Source organism: Pongo pygmaeus, chromosome 15, assembly GCF_028885625.2.
Source record: "Pongo pygmaeus isolate AG05252 chromosome 15, NHGRI_mPonPyg2-v2.0_pri, whole genome shotgun sequence".
Lineage (NCBI taxonomy): Eukaryota > Metazoa > Chordata > Mammalia > Primates > Hominidae > Pongo > Pongo pygmaeus.
In genome coordinates this window covers 71,377,705-71,394,824 of record NC_072388.2, presented here as the reverse complement: position 1 = coordinate 71,394,824, position 17,120 = coordinate 71,377,705, and the positions used below count along the sequence as shown (strand labels likewise).

At 43.8% G+C, this 17,120-nt stretch overlaps 1 protein-coding gene across 21 annotated transcripts in view; it reads right to left on the bottom strand.

The window, feature by feature from the left end:
- Positions 1 to 17,120, bottom strand: part of RGS6 (regulator of G protein signaling 6) — a 636,900-nt gene that overhangs the window by 99,815 nt on the left and 519,965 nt on the right. For all 21 annotated transcript variants that reach the window (XM_054448764.2, XM_054448775.2, XM_054448762.2 and 18 more), the window contains 4 exons: positions 11,793 to 11,843; positions 7,995 to 8,101; positions 6,688 to 6,739; positions 659 to 723 (listed from right to left, as the gene is read on the bottom strand). In XM_054448764.2, coding sequence (XP_054304739.1) covers positions 659 to 723; positions 6,688 to 6,739; positions 7,995 to 8,101; positions 11,793 to 11,843 — 275 coding nt within the window. The remainder of the gene's footprint in view (positions 1 to 658; positions 724 to 6,687; positions 6,740 to 7,994; positions 8,102 to 11,792; positions 11,844 to 17,120) is intronic.

The following is a 17,120-nucleotide window of genomic DNA, read 5'->3' as shown; positions in this document are numbered from 1 at the left end:
TTTGGGTTGTTTTCAGCTTCTGGTTATCACAGATTAAGCTTGTATGAATATTAGTTTATAGGTGTTTGTGTGAACATGAGTTCTGATTTCTCTAGGGTATGTATATACAAGTGGGATTGCTTGGTTATATGGTAAGTGTATGTTTAACTTTATAAGAAAACTGCCAAGCTGTTTTCTAGAGTGGCTGTACCATTTTGCACTACCACTAGCAAAGCAGAGAGTTCCAGTTGTTCTACATCCTCACCATCACTTGGTATCATCAGTATTTTTTATTTTGGCCATTCTAATAGGTACGTAATGGTACCTCACCACGGATTTAATGTGCATTTCCTAAATGGTTAATAATATTGGACATCTTTCCATGGGTTTATCATCCTTGTGTCCTCTTTGGTAAAATATCTGTTAAGTCATTTGCCTATTTTTAAGTTGAGTTGCTTATTTTTTTATTGTTGAGTTTTAAGAGTTGTTTATATAAAAATACCATCTTATTATGATGGTCAGAGGAGCTGAGAACAAAGGAGGAGAAATAGAAGATACTTCCCTTCCACTGTCTGAAAGGGATGAAAGAGGGACAAAAGAAAAAAAAAAAACTTAGACGAAGCTGCAGATATGATTTTACTCTCTTCTCATATCTATCCTGGAAAATAATCATACTTACTGCTTCATAATCTGCCAGTTCCAGCCTTGCTTTATTTTGCATTGTCCTCTTACAGAGATAGATGGCTGAGGGAAGAAAGGAAATGACAACATGTACAAAACCAGCAGCACAATGGAATTATAAGCCCATCCATCCATCTGTCCATCCATTCACCTATTCATCCATCCATCCATCCATCCATCCATCTATCCATCCACCCATCCAGACAGCCCGCCCACCCACCCTTGCTATGTGCCCAGCACTGTCCTGGGAAAAATATGTTTTCTAAGTGGACCTCATGACCCCTGACCTCTATAAATCCTTTCGTAGTCATGATCAAATGAGGACTCCTCCATATTCCAATCCTGACAACTCCCCTTCTTCCTCCTCACTCTGCTTCACCCTGAACATCGTATACTCAGAGTGATATTTCACAAACATGACCACATTACTCCAGTGCCTAAAAGCTCTGCCTTGAGTCCTCAATGGCCTCAGAAGTAAGGTTGGGCTTGTTAGGGTGGCAAATATGGTTCTTTATGATCTGCTCACTGCTTATCTCATCAACTTCTTCTCCCTCATGCAGGCACTGTGAGGCCACCAAACTCTTTTCAGCTTCATTCTTTTGCACATGTGTCCTTTTTGTGGAAGGTCTTTCTCTTTTCTCTCCTTCCCTCTGTCTATCTGGCAACCTCCTACTAATCTTTGAAGACCCAAGTTGGTGTTTCAGATAGCATCTACATGTCCTTGACCATGGAACTAAATTCCATTGCACTGAAATCCTGTTTACTAGACTGTCCCCTGCTCTAGGCTGAAGTCTCTTTAAGGGCAGAGGCTATGTCCTGCTCAGCTTTCATCCCTGTCGCTAGCACCATACCCTGTCTTGCCAGGTGCAGTAAAAAGGCTATGGAAAGGGAAGACAATTTAGGTCTCTCAACCCAGGCTAAGGAAAGGTTCTTGGCCCCTGGTTTCCCTGTTTCTTCCTCAAACATGGCCTTCATCATCACTTCTTCTCCCTACCTTTCCTTCTTCAATGTCTTCCTCCTTCTCCAGAGCCAAGTGGAACAATCCAGGGAAAACAGTAGATGAATGGCATAAATAAATGAACAACAGAATGATCAAGAGGGAGGGCCAGAGAGAACCTGTGATCATTTTGTTGTTGGACAACAAGACCTCTTTACCAAGAGATCTCTAGTCAACTCTTTGCTGGATCAACCAACTTCCTTCATTTGTTCTGAAAAATTTACTGATACCTATGACATTTTAGAGACTGGAAGCTAGCAGCCTACCCTCTGGCATGCCCACACTTCTGCTTCCACCCAGCAAATTGTGTGCTCATAAGAGTCAGTTGTGGTTGTTCCCAAATCTGCTTATGTAAGGCACATCTGTTATTTTAATCACACAAGTTCACTAAATATTACACATGTCAATGAAATTAATATGAAAAGAGAAAGAGTGTTGCTTCTATGAAAACTCAGTTGAATGGTTTGGAACAATTTAATGAAGGAGAATCAGCTAAGACAATTGCTGGTGAATTTGATACAGGTGAGATAACTGGAAAAAGTAAGAAAAATAATAAAAATCTAGGCGGGGCCAATATATAAAAGACTACAAAAATGTCTTTACATTCTTGATGCACTTTAAAGATACCAAAACAGGGTAGTTTATTTTGAGTGTGGTTGATTTAAGTAACTAAAATTATTCAGCTCATAATCAAAGAGAACATTTTGGTCCAACCTAACAAGGCTGTCAAATGAGTGTTCCTTTGTATATCTTACCTTTACATGAGGTGCTTAAGGTGTGTATATGTCGTTTTAAAAATAATTTTCTACTTACCAACCTTTCCAATGAACCAAGCAGCTATAGTGCTTCACTGCGTCTGATAAAGGGGTGTCTGATCTATCACAAAGTACCTCCTTCAGTCTCTTGGACCCCTGGCAGAATTAGGGACAACCTCAGGCAGGGAGCTTGACATGTCACCAGCCTGACTGGGCCAGGTCATGATTACCTTTGAGCAGTGTAGGTCAGTGGAGGTGGCAGCTGCTTTGACAATGCTGCCCTGGACAGGATTTTGCATTAGCCAAATGTAAAACTCAGAAAAGGCTAACCTGGATTTGACTATGGGTTTTATGCAGACAGAGCCATCCCAAGAAATGTCCAAATGGGACAGTGGGGTCAAAATGGGACAGCAGGGTTGTGAAGTGAGGTATCATGCATGGAATGCAGAGCTGGGGCCACTCCTGATGGCCATGAGTCACAGGGTCACACGCTACTAGCTAATGTCCCTGTGCCTAAAGTCACACAAGGAATCTTTTCACCACAATGAGGAAGGTGGGACGTGGCTGTTCTTGGCACAGAACTCCCTGGGGCTTGTCTGCATCCCAGAGTGCCCTCACCATGGCTTGCTCTAACTTCCAACCGACTCTAGTGACTACTGGTGACAACAGCCAGCCCTACAAGAGGGCATCTGGAGGAATTGTCTTAAGCTCAGATATTGGTTTCTCTTGGATATTTAATTTCTTACTGAAAAATTTGTATTTCCTTGCCCTTACATCTGGCATTGCACCCTTACCTATATCTTACATCTCACTTAGATAAATCCACTGCCATCTCAAGTTAACCATGTGTCACCACACAAAACTGGGACATATTTAAAAATTGTATAAAGGGAACACATTCATGTATGTGCAATTAAATTTCTTAAAAAATATTGAACTTATCGAATTTCAATGTACTGAAGAAACTGACCCCTTTCTATACTTTCTGCCTTTACTAGCAACATCATTATGTACCTCAGTCTCCTAAACTAGGGAACCTATAACTCACTTATTTCTCTATTTTCCTCATACTCTCTGATGACTTTTTAGAACCAAAGAATTTTAGACTGGAGGTAACCTTGGCAACCATCAAGTACAGGCCCCTCATTTACAGATGGGGAAACTAAAGGCCCAGAGAAATGAAGTGATGGACCTGAGGGGTAGTTAGTGATGGAGATGGAATTAGAATCGAGGACCAGTGCAGAGTTTCCTCTATGACATTCACCGATCCATTTACTCATTCAATCACTCATTCAAAAATGTACTGAGTGTTTCCTATGGGCCAAGTACTGTTTTAGGTGCTGGAAAAATCACCATCGTAGCAGCTACTGCTTCCATTGAGCCCACTATCAGGGACTATTTGACTAAGTCACAGCCCTTACTTAATCTTCCACAGTCCACTTACTTAATCCGCATAATAACCCTACTAGGTGGGTTCTGTTATTACTCCCATCTTATAGATGAACCAATTTTTTCCCAAGTTGGGAAAAAACTTGGGAAAGTGTGTTCATTGTTGGGGATCCACAATAGCTTCCCCAAACTGCTGAATCCATTCTAAACGTCTCTACTTGACTGCCAAGGCCTTTTTATAAACCTGCCCCTCCCAAGCTATTCAGCCTTCTCAGTCATTCATCACATAAAACCTTTGAATACTCAAGCCAGATCCTCACCATGCCTTTCTTCCCTGCATCATGCTGCCTCTCCCAGCCTGGAATGCTTGGGGGGAAATCCTGTGACTTATTCAAATCTCCGACATAGAATCTGACAGAGTAGGGACCAGTAAATGTTTGTTGATTGAATGAAAGTGTCTGGTACTTCATCAGTCCAAATAATACTATATTGAATTCTTAGCTTCAGTTTCACATGCTTCCTGGTGAGACGGTCACCTCAGTCATAATAATATCGATCAACATCCCAGTGGCAACAATACCAACTCCACCCCAGTAGTGATACCAACCACCACCCCGTATTAACTCAGAGAACATTACATGCATTTCATTTAACCCTAACAAAACAACGCTAGGAGACAAGTGCCGTTACTACTCTAATTTTAATATGAGGTCTCTGAGGCACAGAGAGGTTAAGTAATTTGCCAAGATCACCCAGCTAGTGGAACTGGTTGATCCTGGGGGCTCACTGTGCTGGATTCTCTCTTTGTAAATACATCCTGATTTTCTAACTAAACTGCTTTGGAAACCCTGGGGAGTACTGGTTTTTCTTTGTTTTAGAGACAGGGTCTTCCTCTGTCACCCAGGCTGGAGGGCAGTGGCACAATCATAGCTCACTGCAGCCTTGAACTCCTGGGCTCAAGTGATCCTCCCATCTCAGCCTCCCGAGTCACTGGGATTACAGGTATGCACCACCATGCCTGGCCCCTGGTGAATACTTGTGCATCCTGAACCTTGATTTCTCCCTCTGATTTGCCATAAATTGAGGCACAGGAATTTAAAATAATTTTTCTTTAATGAGAGCCTGAAACAAACTTATTTCTCTCCCTGTTCATGATGCACAATTAAAATTATAAAATGAAGAACACCTGTAGAACAGGGAGATGATGCCCTTTAGTACTCAGCATAAGATGCCCTAAGCTTTATGGAAGTAAATATTTTAATCTTACTTGGGCCCAGGTATCAGATCTTACCATCCTCCCACCCTCTCCACTGCCTGCAAAAATATTGGTTTTCACATTCACAAGAGCACACGTTGCTGCATGGAACTGAGCTATAATTATTCAAATTCCGAGTTGGGTTTTCATGAGCAGTCTTTTCAGCCCCAGAAGCACTAGTTTTATGAGCAGTCAAATGCAGCTCTCGCTTGCAGCCGGAAGCCTTTCTGGATCCACTTATCACATTGGTTAGGGTGCAGCACAGTGTCAGATGGCCCACAGTGGTGCCTGTGGATAGCCAAGCAGACAGCCCCAGAGCCTGCCCTTCTGCATGACTGACGTCCTCCACACTTGACCATGGAACAACTCCAGCCTTAGTAGGTAACAACTCGCTTGTATTCTATCCTCGGCTTGGCTCCCTGTTGTTGGTTTCCTCTTGCTCAAACGTGTGACTCCAAGGTTGTGTCTTATCCCAGGGGTCTCCCAGACAGGCTCCCCTGATCACTACCCAGCTGCACATCTCCCTCCCACTCACCACAGCTGCATCTGCCTTCTTGTCTTAAACAATTCTGCAAAGAAGCTGCAGGTTTCATTGAGTGTCCCAGTCCCAAGGAGAGCCACAGATCAGACTGCCACAGCAGCTGAGTCAGCAGCAAGGATGCATGCAAAGAGGCAGTGCTGCAGCTACAACCTTCAGGCATGTCACGCACGGGACCGTGAAAGAAGTATGGGTTTTGGAGCTGCTCAGATCTGAGTTCAAGTTCTGCTCCCTCTAGTGAGTGTCTGTTGATCACCTTCAATAAAGAACCAGAACTGTCAGTGGATATTTACTGAGCACTAATTCTGCCTCAGACATGGGCTATGCACTGGAGATATGAGAATGCATAAGCTGGACCAGCCTCTGCCCTCATGAGGCTTATAATCAAGGGAGCATTCAGACAATGTGATAGTGTGAGGATGTGGCCTCTCTGGGCCTCAGGTTCTTTCTCTTAAGCATAGTGATAATATAACTTCTGCAGAGAATTGGCATATAGGAATATTAAATAATCCCCACTGAGAATATGTGGCAGAAGTCTTGTAGGTCCCTGTCTAGAGAGAGAGAACTCTCAACTTCACCCACTCTTTATTTTCCTAGTCCAGAGTGACTTCTGTATCCTCCTCCCTGGTCTCTCTCCCTTTTCTAAATTGCAACTTTCAAGAACACCGAAAGGTTCTTAGTAAGTTTTGGCAAGTCTATGAGAACAGAAAGGGCCAGGAGGAGGTAGACCCTTGATCCAGCCCTCCCTGAAGCCCTATCCCTGGAAAGAACAATTAAAAGTCACCATCCCATAGTGTTGCTGTGGGATCCTGGTTCTCCATGGCCCCAAGATGAACATACTGACCACCCTTCGTAAGATTTTTCTTCCCTCTCCTGCTTCCCCTCCAAGGACTACATCTTTCAGTGAGCTGGGCCTTCCTCTGCTATGTGGAACAGGAAATTTGTTATATAGAAACAATATGAGAAAGAACTAAGCAGAAAGGACCCTCCTCCCCGTGTACCACCGTTGCCCACACCAAGCATTTGTCTTCTGCACCCCCAGAAGTGACACACAGTGTTGAAGTTGAGAGTTCCCAGTGGCTTCAGTTCTCACCATAGTCAGTGTTTTCAGGTTCCCAGCAGTTCGAAGGCCAGAAGTACGGAGCCTGCAAAGGAGCATGGGTGTCAGGGCTCAGAGGCACGCCATGCCTGCACTTGCCTCCCACACTCAGGGAGGAGCCTCCCTGATGGCAGGCTCTCCCCCATCTCCTTCTTGCTGATGCTACCCCACAATTCTCTCTTCTTCTCTAATTCAGCTAAGGCGAGTCAACATTTTAATCTAGGCATTGAGAAGCAAAATGTAAGTAAGCAAAACAAATGCAAAAATGATAAGTTTTGTTCACAGGGCAATATATTCTTATCCTGAGACAACAGAAGTCTAAGTACAAAAGTCAGGCTGGCATAACTTACTGGGCACCTAAGCCCATGTTCCTTTTCTCCGTTTAACCTGGTCTGAAGAACTCTTCTCCCAAACCCTTTGGTTAGACCTTGATTCAAGCCTATATCCTCTGCCCTCATTCCCTCTGTGCAAGGATCTGGGAGAAGGAGTGTAAAATCGGTGGGGAGGGTGATTAGGTAGCAAATAGAAACTTCACTCAGAGAAGGCACCATGAGACAGTAGAAAGATCAAGGTCTGTGCTATCAGGCTCACTTAGGTTCAAATGAAGGCTACTCCTGGATTTACTAAATGATACTTTAATTCTTTGAGCACTTCAGTTTTCTCCTTTGTAAAGTGGGTGATATTTACCCCCTAAAGTGTGCTCTTCAGAATAAATGAGGAAATCTGTACAAAGTGTCTACCATGGTCTGAATGTCTGCATCCTCTTCAAATTCACATGTTGAAATCCTAATCCCCAAGGTGATGGTATTGGGTGGTGGGGCCTTTGAAGCCCTCACAGATGAGATTAGTGCCCTTATAAAAGAGGTCTGATATAAGCCTCAGGTCCTGTCTGCCATGTGGGGATACAGCTAGAAGGTGCCATCTATGAGCCAGAGAGCAGGCCCTCACCAGACACCGAATCTGCTGGCACCTTGGTCTTGGACTTGCCAGGCTCCAGAACCATGAGAAGTAAATTTTTTTTGTTGTTGTTTATCAGATACCCAGTTTAGGTATTTTGTTGTAGCAGCCCAAAGGGACTCAAGCAGTGCCCAGGGCATGGTAGGCTCTCAATGACAGCCTTTTACTATTCTCTAAGTGGGTCACCCAATGGCCCAGACAAAAGTTCTCTTGGCTTTCCCAGTGCTGATGGGGAGTGAGGGCTACTCCCTCAAATATCCCTAGGTTTTCTTTGTAGTTCTAACTTGAGATCAGATGATGTTGTAAAGAAAAGGTTCTTCAGGAGGAGGAGCCAGCAGGCTTACCTGGAAACGATAAAAGGTGCCATCATCCTTCATGGTGAGAACATGGTCCGAGATCGGAAAGATGTAGCCCTGGGCAGCGATAAGGCTTCCCAAGTGTATTGCTTCAACTGTAAGAACAGTGCATAGAAAGAAAAGGAATTAGAAAGCAGGTTATTTGGCTGAAAATTAAGCCAGGAAACCAGTAGTCAACTGTCATCACCCCCAGATGACTGTGTGGATGATACAATTGCCCTTGCTCAGTGTAGGGGTGAGGAGGGGAGATGCCAATGGCTGGAAAGGGCAACTATGTGTCTGCGACTTGTCTGAATCCCACCTCTGAGAGTCTGACATGGCTTAACCCCTCCTCACCCTGACCTTCAGAAGAAAGTCTGGCTTCAGGGTCAAGGGCATAAGTTCTGGCATAGAAGAACCTGTATTTAACTAAGTGAGATATTTCACATGAAGTGATTGTCTGGTACAGGTCAAATACTCCATAAGTGCTGGCAGCTCTGATTCATATCAGTTTCATCATCCCCAGCAGTAAGAATGCAGCCTCGCTGCCCACAGAGACGTAGGACTCCCACTGCATTCCCCAGTATGACAGTCCCATCAGGAATGAGAAGGGTGTCACCCTTCTCTTATGGACAGAGAGGAAAACCTCACTTCCTTTGAAAATTAGAGGAAGGACACTGAAGTGGGCAGTGACAGAGAGAGGCTAACCTGATAGAAATACTTATATTTTTGCCACAATCAATCTGTTCCTTTGTTCCTTTAGCACCAGCCATAAATAGATGCATGTAGAAAGTTGAGAATATAGGTTGGGCATGGTGGCTCACGTCTGTAATCCAGAAGCAGGTGGATCGCTTGAGCTCAGGAGTTTGAGACCAGCCTGAGCAACACAGCGAGACCGTGTCTCAATTAAAACAAACAAAAAAAAAGTTAAGAATTTAGATTTATCCTGAGCAGAGTTAAGAAAAAATAACAAACCTCAATGCTTCTACCACACACAATCTTTCACAAATCCAAAAGTACTGTTACAGGTTAAAACTAATTTTTGGACGTGGAAATTGTTAATGTGCTTAGGGAGCCTCTAGCAATTATTAATTTCACGAGCTCTGACTTCTTTTTCAAGTAGTTTGTTTTGGCTTTACTTGCAAACTTTTCAAGAAGTTGAATACAACGCAATGTTTTGCGTATTAAGAACCACCTATTCTCCTTTGAAAGAAACATACATGTAACTGGTGGAATTGGAATGAATGGAGTTTTATTTTACTTGCCTAGTGATGACCAATTTGCTATTTTTTTTTTTTTTTTTTTTTTAGAGACAGGTCTCACTCTGTCACCCAGGCTGGAGTGCAGTGGCGTGATCACAGCCTTGAACTCCTGGGCTCAAGTGATACTTCTGCCCCAGCCTCCCAAGTAGCTGGAACCACAGGCACATGCCACCACTTGTCTAATTTTTTTTATTTTTAATTTTTTTGGTAGAGGCAGGGTCTTGCCATCTTGCTCAGGCTGGTCTTGAACTCCTGGGCTCAAGCAGTCCTCCCAGCTGAGCCTCCCAAAGAGCTGGGATTACAGGCATGAGCTACCATGTCTGGCCAGTTTGCTTTTTAAAGTCTATATGCTTCAAGAATCATGAGTCCAGCTAGAACAGAAGTTTCATCATCAGCAGTTGCTCCTTCCCCAGAGAAGAAAGAACAAAATCCTGTAGGAAGGTGACTTTCATGCCACCAGTCTTGGGGCTAAGACTCTAACTTCATTCTCTGAGCAAAAATGTTTCTGCTTAGACATTGGCCAATGGTGCCAGGTGCAGTGTCTCACACCTGTAATCCAAGCACTGTGGGAGGCCAAAGCAGAAGAATTGTTTGAGGTCAGGAGTTCAAGACCAGCCTGGATAACATAGTGAGATCCCCATCTCTACAAAAAATAAAACAAAAAATTAGCTGGATGTGGTGGTAAGAGCCTGTAGTCCCAGCTACTCGGGAGACTGAGGTGGAAGATAGCTTGGGCCAGGGAGGTCAAGGCTGCAGTGAGCTATGCTCGTGCCACTGCACTCTAGCCTGGGTGACAGAGTGAGACCTTGCCTCAAAAACCAAAAAATAAACACAAGAAATTGGCCGATGGGAAAAAGAAAGGAGAGAGGGGCAGATGCTGGATCTGACTGTTTCCCAAGGCCTTGGTTTGCCTCATCTACCCCCTTAGACTATTCTCAGCTGACAAATTGTTCTTAGCTTCTCCTCAGCCACTTCTCAGAAGCCCAAACAGGCCCCTATACCATGATGTCTTCCCAAGGGCATCAGAATATAAAAGATTTTCATAGAAATAACTCTCATCAGTCAGGACCCTTCACAGAAGCTTCTCACGCCAGGGCTGGAGGATTCCTGAAGCTCATTCTCACATACTGCTAGCCAATTTAGGGTTCTCATAATAGTAATAATAAAATATATGTCAGAAATACAACAATTATTTTAGGAGGCAAAGAAACCAGTGCTCTCGGAAGAGAAAAGGCGGCCATGAGGAAACATGTTCCTTAGTTTTAGCATTATAATCACAGGAAATACTGACTTTAAATAAATGTAACTAAACATGTAGATGCTGATCCAGTCCAGGCTTTCCAAGTGGACACTCAGAAGTACAGGCCGCATCAGGGACAACACATAGGGAGTTGCTTTGGGTTCTATCCTTTACAAAGGGTTAGCATTTATAGTGTTTTCCCTGTGAATCAAGAACTTGACTAGAATTAAGAATTTTCACTAGTTGTGAGAGTAGCCACTAATCAAGGGGGTGAAAAGACTGAGGCCACTTCTATGAATGATCTGCTTTTCTGGCACTCAGAGTTCTAACAACTGTATATAATTAAACTGCATAGAAACTGTATTGTTTTGCAGTCAATAGTAGATTAGAAATGTTGGGTTAACATACAGGAGTGCCAAGCTGACACACCAATTCCAGCAGGGAATCACAGCTGAAGGTCAAGGATCCAGAATGGGCACTTGAAAAAAATCTTCAAAAAGCCTTGTGGTTCAGGGCCATTTAATTTGGGGCAGATAAGTCTAATCACGCCAATGCCCATTAAGAACATCAGAGTGTATTAGTGGATCTTTATAAATGCGACCTTCAGGCATCAAGAATACTCAGTTAATCAAGGCAAAGGAGTATGTAATAAATTCAGAAAAGTATTAACTAACAGCACATGGGAATAAGCTTTACTTATCTTGAATTTTTATTTTTCTGGAACACCCCCCATTTCCTAACTACGCTGTGAAAACAAATTTTACTGCCTATTTTCTGGTGGGAGGACAGACTGGGAAATTGTTTTATTGGCCAGGGTTTTGTTGTTGTTTTCCTGGTAAGGTCTTCCTAATTGAAATGCGCAATTAAAGTTGAAAAAAAATAATTCCTTCACTTCTTGCAGAAGCAGAAAACAGAGGGAATCTTAGCAAATAATTAAACATCTTAATTGTGGAACAGGCAATCTAATTTTAAGAGCTGGCTCTAGAAGGCTGTTCAGTGACAGTGCTACAACTTATCTTTAATTGCTGCAGCTAATGAGAATTCAACTCATTTCACACATTATTGTATTGGGCGTTTTGGCATTCTAAATAGTTGCTCATTTCCTCAAAGCATGATTTAAATTTAAAGACAAATATTCAGTGGAGAAAATAAATTAATTTTATTTGTAAATAGAGTGATTCCATATCCTGGAATTCACATTTACAAGACCAGTTCTCAGGAGGGTAGGAGAATCTAGTTTGGAACTTGGTTATGGGATGTTTACTGATACCAGGGGAGATAAGGGCAGGGTCAAAGGTCAAGTACCTGGGTCCTCAATGGAAAGGTTCTTCATAAGCCACTGCACAATGTCAGTACCTGCAACGATAAAGCAATTTCAGCTGAAGACCTCCTGGGTGTTTAACACTGTGGCAGAAGAAACATGTTTACCTAAGAGAATCCTAATTCCAATCAGTCCACACTGTAGAGCAGGACAATATGGGCACTTTTTTTTGTCCTAACCAACCCTTTCCATTCTTCAGTACACTTCCATAATTACAATTCCATTCTCGTCCAAAAAACACTCACTTCTGATGATGCAGGATGAGCTTATATTCACATTTCTAGGAAGTGTCTATAGAGGACTTCCCCAAGACATGCTAGATGAATCTTTATCATGCCTGGCCCCCAGACCATTTCTTGAAGAAGGAGGCCTCATCAGCTCCCTACCGTCAATTACAAGGGCTGACCAACACAGGTGACCTCATAGGTTCTTGCAAAACTCTCATCTCTTCTGGCACAGGCCTATCCTGAATGAATGTGTCCCTGCATTTGTGGCAGAAACGTCTATGTATTCACCAAGACCTCTTTCCTCTCCTCACTGTGCCATAGCTAGATTACATTTCCAGACTCCCCTGCACTTAGATATGGACTGAGTTCATACCGTAGAATGTGGGTAGAAATGGCATATGCCACTTCCAGACCTGGACCATAAAAACTCCTACATGGCTCTCCATAGCTCCACCCCTTTCAATCTATCCACTGGCTGGATGTGGGGGACTCCAAAGACCTGGGGGAATGCAGAGCCACAATAGGGAGGGAGCCATGGTTCCAACCATGGACATTACGCCCATGTGGGGCTCTGACTTGATTGAGGAATAAACTTTGTTGTATTAAGCCCCTGAAATTTGGGACTTAGCTGTTTTGGTATCTAGTATTACCTTAACGAATATAAATCTTAAGAATCTGAAGGAACTTTTAAAGCTTGTCTACTCCAACCCTAGCCAATACATGAGTCCCATTCACAACACCCTGGACAAGATGTGCTGTAACCTGTGTTTAGAATCCCTAGTACCTGGAAACTCACAAACTGCCCCCTACCCAGCCTGACCCAGTTAAATCAGCCTTGATTTATCTGAACAGAAACTTGCTTCTCTCTGACTTCCTCCCTTTGGCCTCAGTTTTGCCCTTTGATGATAGAAAAACAAACCCCAACCTAATCACTCTGTATGACAGCCCTTCAGCCCTCCAGCTATTCAGACAGTCTTGCGGCATACCAGCGACGTCCTCCCTCCAAGTGCAACAGGCCTGGGTCCCTCCGCTGCTTCCCTGCAGGGTGTGGCCTGGAGTTCCTCACCATATGTTCCCAATTCTCTGAATATGTTCCCTTCTGTCTGTCTCTCTTTGAAAATGTGACCCGCAAACAATGTTCTGAGAGCAGCACTGTGTACATGGCAGTAGAGGAGTTCAGTTTTCTGGAAGGTTCTGAATTTCTGGTCAATCTACCTTTGCCACCCAAAGATCTCACTTTAAACCAGTGCAGACCATTGAAGATGTGGCTTTGTCACCTCTGAATTGTTTGATGGAACACAGCCTGCAAGGGGAGACATTTTAGATATCAGAGTCTCGTGGGTCCGAGGCTTTGGTGCGAGGGAGAGGATGTGCCAAGAACTCTCCTGGGCTGGATTCCTGGCTGAAGGCCTGGGGATCCAGCACAGGGGCTTCATGAGGATTGCCCTCTTCCCAGAAATCAGTTTTCTTAGATATGTGACTGGTGGCCAGAAGTGGGACTGGTACAGGACAGAAAGCCTAGACATTTTGTTTCTCTCTGGGTCCATGGCAGGTGAAGTAACCCTGCACAGTGGGACCCCCAGGGCCATCCTCATCCTTCTGTGTGCCCCAGTTCTGCCGACACAGCCTTGCAATTTTGCAGTTTCCCTGCGCCAACCTCAAAGGCAGCACTTCTAGGCTTCTCCTCACTCTTGCTGCTCCTGGACGGCATCTGTGAGTCAAACTTTAGATCAAAAACACTCCTATTCATTCGTATTCTTGGAGAGACAGAAGAGAGAGAGTGAGAGAATGAATATGTGTGTGTGTGACATGTGCCTGTGTGTCCCTTTCCTCCAAATTATACAAGTTCAACATTTGTCCCAGGAAATGAAGAACAAAGCAGAAATCAAATAAGAACTGTAGTCCCAAGCTGGGGGTGGGAGAGATACTCTAACCTGTTTTTTCCTCAAAAGAAAAATAGTTCTGGCCAGGCGCAGTGGCTCATGCCTATAATCCCAGCACTCTGGGAGACCGAGGAGGGCGGATCACGAGGTCAGGAGTTTGAGACCATCCTGGCCAACATGGTGAAACCCCATCTCTACTAAAATACAAAACATTAGCCGGGCATGGTGCCACGTGCCTGAGTCCCAGCTACTTGGGAGGCTCAGGCAGGGGAATTGCTTGAACACGGGAGGTGGAGGTTGCAGTGAGCCGAGATTGCGCCACTGCACTCCAGCCTGGCCACAGAGTGAGACACTGTCTCAAAAAAGAAAAAAAAAAAAGTTCTTTTTTGTGGGTTGCCTAGAAACTGTGAGGTTTCCTGCATTAGCCGAGCTCTCCCCCAGGCCTGCGGATTATCTTTCTGCTGAGCTTGCCGAACCATTATTTATCACCTGCCAAGATTGATTACTCACCCTGGGACAATGACAGCCCTTCCTTTCCCCTGTTAATTACTGTCATCATTAATATCCATGTCACTAATTAGTATTCATTCACACTGAAACTCCTTCCTTGCTATCATATCCGCTCCCCCCACCACCCCAACCCCCGGCTCAGCACCATTGTCTGGGTTTCCACCCGCTTTTGGCTTCCTGTGCTCAGCCTTTGGCCTAATTGTTCTCCCCGGTACACCAGGCCGTGGTTTGCATTTACAGAGCTAAAGGATCACATTTAAGCACTTTTGTTTCTAAAGAAGGGAAAATCACAAAAACCCATTTCCTTTTTTCCCTAGCCCCATGGAGACCACAGAGTGGGGTTTCTTTTCCCTGGTTCAGCCACCATGACAGCTGCTATCTTATCTGGGGGCTGAGGCAACAGTCCTCAGGCCCAGGCAAGGGCTGAGCGGCTGCCCCTGGCTGCCTGGGACACTGCACTCGATCTGCAGTGGCATCCACTCCACCACTATTCTTTCCATGCCATGGCAATGCTTGGTAGACTCCATTTCAACACAAGTGACAACACCTAGAGACAGGGGGATGTGCTCACTCTCACGGGCATTGGGTATTCCAGGCTTCCTTGGACCAACCCAGGAGTGGCCAAGCCTCCAGCCCGTGGCAGGGAGTAAATCATTGTGTGTGCAGCCCCAGGAACAAGTCTGAAAGGGAAATCTGTCATAATATTGCGTCCTTTAAAACATTTACAGTGATTACACTGTAGCATCTGACAAGAGTAGTCCAAACATCCAAATCACCAGCAGGAGAAAGCATTTCCATTCTTTTTTCACTTTCTTTCTTGCCTCTTTCCTTCCTTCCCGCTAACCCACGATCACCCTTTCCTTCCTGTTCTAAAGAGAATTTGAAGTGGATTCCTTTTCTGTTCTATCTAAAATTAATTGTTGCCTTGTTACCACGACTGGTTTCTGGATCTTATCTTAGTCAAGCTGCTTGGCCAAGGACTTAAAGTCAATAACACAACATAACAAACGCTATGTTGAAACAACCTAACAAATGCAGGATGGCCACCCTTTATTCCCACAGATCCTAAAACACTGTCTGAAAGCTTTCTTTTTGAGGCTGATTTATCAATATATATTCCAGGGATATCCATGAAATACACCAGAGGGCACCCAAAACACTTCTCCATTGCATGCGTGTTTTATTAGTATATTTAAGGATATATTTATGATATGCGGTTATGGGTTATGTTTCTATATGTGTTATACGTATTTCAATTATGTCTTTTATATCTAAAATCATGTTTATTAGACGACTGGGAACAAAACAAAAGGCCTCTAATAGAGGATTGAATAATTATGGCTCATTCATGCAATAAATATTTATCAAACATCTACAGTGGAAAAGCATCTTGAGAACAGGGTTACTGTAAAATATTTATGTTCTATTAATTATATATGTATAGATATATATAAATATGGAGAGGAAAAATTCTGGATATATATTTAAATTGTTAACTTTAGGTTATTTTGGGGAGGGGGAGGCATCAAATAATGGGAAATTTCTATTCTTTACTTTTCTGTATTATTTGAAGTTCATAGAACATTCATATAATACTTTTACACTAGAAAAATAATTTTTTATTTTAAAAAGCACAGAGAGAAGAAAGAGTTGGCCCCTGGGGCCAAAGTAGAGATGGTATGGGTAACTTTGGACGGCCTCTGGCTATCCTTGAGCCCTGGCCATTTCCTGCTGTCTGGGGAAAGGGCCAGGAGACTCAAAGCCCTCTTTTTCCTGAGGGGTAAACAGTGGGAGGCTCAATCCTGAGGCTCAATAGTGTGCCTCCAATTGGCCACTCTCTGGCCATCTGCCACTTCTGGAGCCTCAGAGCAACCCTTTATAGACTCTGACAGGGCTGTCCACCCAGAGTCCTGGCCTAAGGGTGACAACCTGCACCTCTCCTCTGTGTTTGTTAGCTTATTTACTTGGTGGGAGTAAGACGCAGTGATCTTTTCCTGGTGCCTTTCCATGCTGAATTAACTCTATTGAGTAAGCTGGTAAGGGGTTTCTGTTTCTGGTTTCAGCCAGACACTCATAAAATTCAGGGCTTTGTCTTCAGGTGTTTTAAGCTCCTCCAAAATTGTAGCATTTGACAGGGAAACCTTCCTCCCATTAATGTGTTAGAACCGCAGGAGATCCTAGTATGAAACACTCCCCTGATTCTTCCCAAAGCATTCTATCAATCCAAGCCCAGATCAGACTATGCAAAGTTGATAAAAAGACTAGTTCCCATCACCTGCAAATTTCCAGTAACTTGAAACCTGGTGGATTATACAGTACATCAAAGTACTGATAAATGAAGCAATTCGTAAACTAATTATCAATCTTGACTGTTGGGGAAAGACACTTTCTTTTGAGTAAAATGTTTCTGGAGCCGTATGAATGATCAGATGGTTCCTGCCAAGAGTGAACTCACCGTACTCTTCAGTCAAGGTTTTGACTCGATCCATTGGATTTTCACATTCCTGCCAGGCCTCTGCTGTGCCTCTGGGTGGGGAGGGCAGCTTCAGGCCACCTTATCACATAGATGTCATGCAGAGGCCAATGCTTATGAAGGGGGAGTGACATTTCCTGAGTGCCCATGGTGTACCAGGCCAGAGCTGGGCACTTGACCCTGTTATCGCATGTCATCTTGACAATAATTGTGTCCAAT